This window comes from Lonchura striata, chromosome 1 (assembly GCF_046129695.1).
Source record: "Lonchura striata isolate bLonStr1 chromosome 1, bLonStr1.mat, whole genome shotgun sequence".
In the NCBI taxonomy this organism is placed as follows: Eukaryota; Metazoa; Chordata; class Aves; order Passeriformes; family Estrildidae; genus Lonchura; species Lonchura striata.
The window spans coordinates 114713520-114720580 of NC_134603.1; the positions used below are offsets into that span (position 1 = coordinate 114713520).

Genomic DNA, 7061 nt, shown 5'->3' on the forward strand with positions numbered 1-7061 from the left:
GCTGGTAGCTAAAGAACAAGTAAATTTGTTCAAAAAACATTTGGACTTGCAGATGTACATGGATAGGCCCAGTATCTGTTCAAAGAATCCCCCCTGTGAATCACCTGTTCTTCTTTTTCAGTAGTTCCCTCTTGTCCTTATGTATACAGTCTCCCTCAGTGTCACAGGATACCCACCTGCCCCGTCACACCTCTCCTGGCAGTTTTAGATGGGAAAGCTGAGGGTGTTGAACTTCCAGCCAAGCAGCTTCAGTGACCACAGCCAACTCCTCCCCCGGGTGTGAGGTGGAACCAGATGAACAGGCCAGATCCCTGTCCTGCTGTCTAGAACTGAAAGCATCTCTGGGAGAGACAGGGAAGTTGACAACACTTGGGAATGTGTACAAACCAGAGGTTATTTATCTTTCTACACTATTCAGTGCCTGCTTACAAAGATTAATAAAATTGTGAAAAGTTAAGCCAAGTGTACTTTTCATTTTCAGCATGTCTTAGAGGGTAGTGCCCCCTCTACCATTATTTTCATGCTGGTAGAACAGCTATTGTTAATAGAGAGGGAAGAAATGCTGTTCTAGGGGGTGGAAATTTGCAAGATGCAAAACTGATCCAGGTTCTGAAGTGGACATCTCTCACTGTCTCCTGAATGCCATGTTCTCAGCAAAAAAATCCTGATGGTTAAAAGCAAGCCACTCTTCTTTTTTCAAATATACTATGTATATATAGAAAAGCTGCCTGTTTCACTGATCAGGTCTCCTTTCCTGCTGATAAGGCTTGAAAGCTGTGGTCATTTCACCCCAGCCAGCAACCAAGCCCCAGGCAGCTGCTTGCTCACTCCCCACCAGCAGGATCAGGGTGAGAACGGAAGGGTAAGAGCTGGAAAACTCATGAGCTGAGATAAAGACCATTTAATAGGGAAAGTAAAAGTCGTACAGACAAATAAATAAAAACAAATAATTAATTCATTGTTCCTCATGGGCAGGCTGCCGTTCAGCTGTCTCCAGGAGAGCAGGGCTCCATCATACATAGTGGTTACTTGGGGACACAAATGCTGTCACTCCAAGTGTCCCCCACTTCCTCCTTTATAAACGGATGTCTGGAACATCTCTTTGGTCAGTCTGGGTCACCTGTCCCAGCTATATCTCCTCTCAGCCTCTCATATACTCCCAAATTCCTTGCCAGTGTGGCACTATGGAAAGCAGAAAAGGCCTTGGCTCTGTGTAAGCCCTGCTCAGCCACCACACATCTCCGTATTACCAACCTGTGCTCAGCACAAATGCAGAACACAGCTCCGTGCAAGCCACTGTGAAGAAATGCAACTCTAGCAGCCGGAAGCGGCAGAAGTGCACAAGCCCTTAGAGCAAAGAGCATTGTGACTGAAGCATCGCGGTGTGTCCCACGCCTGGCAGCGCGGGCCGCCGGAGAGGGACAGCGTAACGCAGAGCCGATGGGGGAGGGCGGGAGCTGCGGGCGGCCAGAGGAGAACTGATTTGTCTGGAAGGGACCTCCCGCCGCCCGGCAGCCCGGCAGACGGGCCCAGGGACAGGGCACAGGACAGGCCACCCGCCACAGCAACGGCAACGCGCGCCCGCCGGGACGCCACGGCGCACGCGCGCGGCGGGGCCACGGGCGCGGCGCGCGCCCCCGCGGCCGCCCCGCCCCGCGCACGCGCAGCGGCGGCGCCGAGGCGGCTTCCGGGCGCCGGCGGGCCCGCCCCGCCTCTCCGCTGCCGCCGCCATCATGGTACGTGCGGCCGTGCCCCGCTCCGCCGGGCCCGCCGCGCCCCGCCGCGCCCCGCCTGCCGCCCGGCGCTCGCCCGGCGCTCCCGCCCGCGCCTCCCTGCGCCGGCACCGCGGCGGCGGCGGCGGGGAGCCCGCGCCCGCCTCAGCCCCGCTGGGCCGGGGCCGCGCTCCGCGTGTCGTGCGGGCTCCGGCAGGGCCGGGCTCGGAGCGCCGCCCGGCCGCGGCCCCTTTGCTCCAGCGCTGGGGTTTGGTGCAGTTCGAAAGCTTGAGAGGAGCTGAAGAGAACTTAGGGGAAGGATGGGGTAGGACTGTTTGCAGGAGCATGTGGTGATGGGGCGGGGGGAGAATGGCTTCAAGCCGAAAGAGAGTAGGTTTAGATGAGGTAGTAGGAAAAAATGCTTTACTGTGGGGGTGTTGAAGTACTGGAACAGATTGTCCAGAGAAATTGTGTATGCTCTATCCCTGGAAGTTTTAAAAGACCTGGTTGGATGGAGCTCTGAGCAACCTGGTGAAGTGGAAGATGTCCCTGCCCACAGCAGGGACTAGGTTGGGAGTAGGTGATCTTTAAGGTCTCTGTCCAACCCTAGCCATTCTGTGATTTTTCTGGGGAGCTCTTTTAAACGTTCTCAGAGCCTTGAATCTGAAGATGGCCTTGGCTGTGTTCTCACCTAACTCTGTCCATTCCTCCCCTCCCAGGTGTTCAAGCGCTTTGTGGAGATTGGCAGAGTTGCCTTCATCTCCTTCGGGCCACATGCTGGCAAACTGGTGGCCATCGTGGATGTTATTGACCAAAATAGGGTAAGTTGTGAGTACGGCCCCTGTGTTTCCTCCTTTCTGCCTTAACAGAAGCTTGTATGCTCAGGCTGTGTGTATTGACTTCAGTAGAAATTCTGTTTTCAAATAAGCAATTGATAGAAGGATAGGTTTTAGCAGCTGCTGTACTTGAAACAGCTTTAGGAGCACACTTTTTGCCCGGCAAGTTATAAATCCTCCTCTCTGGTGTGTTTCCTTTGTGTAGCAGTGGAAAAGGGATGTCAGTTTTGAGTCTAACACTTACTAATGAAATGGCATTAATTTATGTGTAAAGTGAATATTTGGGCTAGGGGACTATTCCTGCACCTATCTTAGTTTTGTCTACTTTTTTTTTATTCAGTTTGGTTTTTTTTTGTCAAAGGCAGGCCTTCAGAATTCTTTCTGTTTGAGTGGTACAGGCAAGATTTAACAATCTCTGCTTCTATCTGCATAATACGTGTTTAATTTTTGGATCAGTGTTGTCAAGATACTGTTCATACATTTTTAGGAAGAAGCTGTCTAAATCGAATGCAGTGGGTGCAAACCCCCCATATTTGTTTCCCTTTTTCAGGCACTGGTGGATGGCCCCTGCAGTGGTGTCAGGAGGCAGGCCATGCCCTTCAAGTGCATGCAGCTGACTGACTTTGTCCTGAAGTTCCCACACAGGTGAGCTGGCATCCTTCTTGTCCTGTGTGAAAAAAACTCCCATGCTGTCACTTGATGACTGATCCTTGCTATGTCTAGAAGGTTCAAAGAGTAGTAAAAATTTGGCACACTTTGCTATCATAGATGAATATATTTAGGTTTTCATTGCCAGTGTTGGCTGATAGCTGCTGTTCAGGAGCAAAGGAGGTCTCAGAGCAGTGAAGGCGTCTCAGAGCTCTGTGGTAGATGGTGTGGAGGAAAGCAGTGTCAGTGCTGCTGCAGCTTTGCTTTTGCTGCTGCATAAGTTACTACCTTCAGGCATTAAATGGGCTCCCTGCCTACAGGACAACACTGGAATTGCAGGAGGCTGAACTCATTCTGTTCTTTTAGCTTGGTTAAGGTGTGAATTTCTGTAATTTAGAATCAGAAAAGGGCAGTGCTTCTGATCCTGTAGCAGTGCTAGGGACAGCTGCTCATTTTAACAGTGAAGTAGACTGAGAGCAGATCCCAGAGGTCTGTGATCGGTGGCTTGTCACCTGTGGCCTGTCACATGTGTCCCCCAAGGTTCAGTGCTGGGCCTGGCATTGTTTAATGTTCTCATCAGTGACTTGGATGAAGGGGCAGATTCCTCCTCAGCAAGTTCATTGGTGACACAAAGCTGGAGGGAGTGGCTGATATCCCAGAGTGCTGTGCTGCCATTCAAAAGGATATCAACAAGTTGTAGAGATGGGCATTGGGAAGTTCAGCAAGGGCAGGTGCAGAGTCCTGTACCTGAGCACCTGTACAGGCTTGAGGCCAACTTGCTGGAAAGCAGCTCTGCAGAGAAGGACCTGAGTGTCGTGGTGCACAAGCTGTCCCTGAGCCAGCAGTGTCCTTGTGACCAACAGGGCCAATGGTATCCTGGGGGCATCACAAAGAGTGCAGCCAGCAGGGCGAGGGAGGTGATCCTGTTCTAGCGAAGTGACACCTGGAATGCTGTGTCCAGTTCTGAGCTCCTCAGGACAAGAGAGATGTGGATTTCCTGGAGCTCAGGTGACTGAGCACTGGAACAAGTTGCCCAGAGAGATGATGGAGTCTCCCTCATTGGAGATACTCAGCAACCCCTGGACACAATCCTGTGCCATGTGCTCTGGGATGGCCCTGCTTGAGCAGGGAGGTTGGAGTTCATGACCCCCATGTTTCCTTCCAGCCTGACCCATTCTGTGATTCTGGCAGTTCTAGCACAGCACTTACAGAACATTAATTAGGCCACAGATGCATGTGGCATTTATAAGGTGTCTGAAGTAATGCAGTAGAGTCATCTTTCCTTGAATGAAATCTGGGAGGCCAGCATCAGGGAGAACCTTTTTTAATAAAAACTGTGAATACGATTTTGTGACTGTTCCAATGCAGTGCTCGTCAGAAGTGTGTGCGACTTGCCTGGGAGAAGGAAAATATAAATGAAAAATGGTCAGCGACAAGATGGGCAAAGAAGATTGAGGCTCGAGAAAAGGTAACAGTGTTTAACTGGATGAGGAGTACATGTCCTGCTTCTGCTTTGTAAAATTAGGTACAGTCTAAAGGCTGCACATTTTCAATAGCAGGTTAGGCTTAAAGATAGACAAGGCATAGGTTTTTAACTTACCAGCTTAAACTTAATGTGTTTTAACAGTGGTTATGGTTTTGTTCAGTTATTTCTATAACAGCCTCCTTTTTCTGAAGCCTGGGATGGTGCAAAGGCTTTAAAATTGTGAGCTAGTTCCAGAAGTGCAGCTATTTTAGAGATGATCAGTTACTTTAGGAATGCTTTGTAATGCTGAGTTTTACTACTTGTATATATCTGAGTTTCGTGACTGATTCTTTTCACACAGAAAGCCAAAATGACTGACTTCGATCGCTACAAGGTGATGAAAGCGAAGAAAATGGTAAGTGTTTGAGTGCTGCTTCTTCATGGGGTTAATACTTGTAGCATTCACTTCAGAGTCACATCCAGTGTTAGTAGCTTGCTTACACAGCTGGCTTGGGTTATGGGTGTGAAATGCCTTGAATTTTCCATGCTTTTTTTATGTCACTACTTCCTCTTCTGTAGCTGATCAGACTTGTATAATCCATGTATGTGTCAGTCCTCCCAATTTACAGCTGGGGAAGGAATTGCCTGCTTATAAAATCAAATATTCTACATGGGTTGCTGTTAGTATTTTACCCTCTAATGAAAATCATTACACATGAAATATTGAGATGCCTGAGCTACCAGCCAGAATGATAATGTCCACTTGGTAGATTGGAACAGTTTAGGTGGAATTTGACATTTCAAATATAATACATGGTAAAGGGTGGTAATGAAAAGAGGCAGAATCTTAAAGCTTAGAACTTGAATTAGGCACAATATTTGAACTCCTGCTCTTTTCATTCTGATCAAGTGTTAACGTTTTGTTTGTTTGTTTTTTTTAACAGAGAAACAGAATCATCAAGCATGAAATGAAGAAGCTCCAGAGATTGGCTTCTAAAAAAGGCAAGAAGCCAGGGAAGCCAGGGAAGGCACCAAAGGGCAAAAAGCCAGAGAAGGCACCCAAGGCTAAGAAGCCAGAGAAGGCGCCAGCACCCAAGGCACAGAAGGCACAGAAATAAAATGAACTTCTCATTATGTATAACTGTGTCCTTGTTCTAGTTTTAAAATTACAAACACTTGATTTAAATTTTAATCATACGTTTGTTTTTATTTCTGACCAAGAGTGGTTGTCTGTCTCATTTTTAATGTCCAAGTGTTGGATTCTGTTACACCCCAGGAACATGCAGAAATGCTTTTGCCATGCTGTGCCCAGTGCTCTGTACCCAATTCTAGTTGAAATAATTGCATTTCCCATTATTTGAAGTAGGTCAGATCCTGACATTTAAAAGCAGTCTGTTAATGAAATTGGTTGGGAATGGACAATACTACTTGAACAGTCTTGAGTGCAAAATGTGTGAAAATAATCACACTAACAGTTCTGTATAAATTCAGTCATATGCTGAAAGGATGTGTTCTTGTTAGAATACAAGAATATCAGCGTTTTAAAGACTTGACAAATTGCTGTTCAAACACTAAATTATTTTCTAGAAAACTTCCCGGATTTTTTAAGTAGTGACCTGGAATACTTGGATGCTTCAGATGTCAAGCACCTTAGTTGCCCTGTAAGACAGTTACAGCAATTTGTGATGTGCTAACGAGATGGAATTTGTCGCCATGTATTTCAATATGCTTGCTTTTTGGAATGCTTAAGGGTAAGATTTTGTGTCAAGACCTGAGATTAACTCCAATTCCTTAAACTATGAAGCATATAATTTCCCTATTTAATCAAAACCATCAAGTAAAAGGGAACATGACCTAAAAATTAGTTCATCTGAAACACTGAACTGCTCAATTTAGTCTTTGCATTATAAAATAATGCTTACAAATCTCAGCGTCAGCATGCATGTAATTTCCTTTGTTTCCCCCTGTCGTTTCTTGGCAGGAGATAAATTTTCTTCACATTGATTGGAGAAATCTTGGAAGTCTGAGGTATCTGGTAATTTAAAAGCAAATTATTTTTTCAGTCAAATATAAGTTGGAGGATATTGTATATGTTTTAAAGAATGAAGGTTGTGAGACCTTTATATCGTTATATACATACTTAAAATATATGTTGTCAAGTACACTGATAAGCATATGTTGCTAAAAATGTGTGCTTTAACTATTTACACGGTTAGTGCTACATTATTTCAGCCAGCATTAGGCATACCCAAACACTTAGAAGTATACAGTGTTGTCTTGAGCTACAAAGTTCAAGCACATGGTTGATAGGAAGGGATATAACTGCTAAGTGAAAAAAAAAAAAATAATCAGAAATTATGCAAATTGGGACTAAAAGCCATGTTCAAGTGTCTGGAGACC

General features: G+C 46.4%; 1 protein-coding gene across 1 annotated transcript; it reads left to right on the forward strand.

Moving 5' to 3' along the window:
* The first annotated feature begins 1659 nt into the window (after window positions 1–1659).
* RPL14 (ribosomal protein L14) lies at window positions 1660–5802 on the forward strand. Its single transcript, XM_021525896.3, has 6 exons — window positions 1660–1736; window positions 2432–2533; window positions 3099–3193; window positions 4565–4664; window positions 5023–5076; window positions 5606–5802. The coding sequence occupies exons 1-6, from the start codon at window positions 1734–1736 to the stop codon at window positions 5777–5779; spliced, it is 528 nt and encodes a 175-aa protein (XP_021381571.1). The 5' UTR covers window positions 1660–1733; the 3' UTR covers window positions 5780–5802.
* Window positions 5803–7061: the final 1259 nt, after the last annotated feature.

What these genes read in the sequence shown, in the direction of transcription:
- RPL14 (XM_021525896.3), top strand. An exon ending in GTCCTGAAGTTCCCACACAG is followed by an intron (nt 3,194 to 4,564) that starts GTGAGCTGGCAT and finishes GTTCCAATGCAG; the next exon opens with TGCTCGTCAGAAGTGTGTGC. An exon ending in AGATTGAGGCTCGAGAAAAG is followed by an intron (nt 4,665 to 5,022) that starts GTAACAGTGTTT and finishes CTTTTCACACAG; the next exon opens with AAAGCCAAAATGACTGACTT.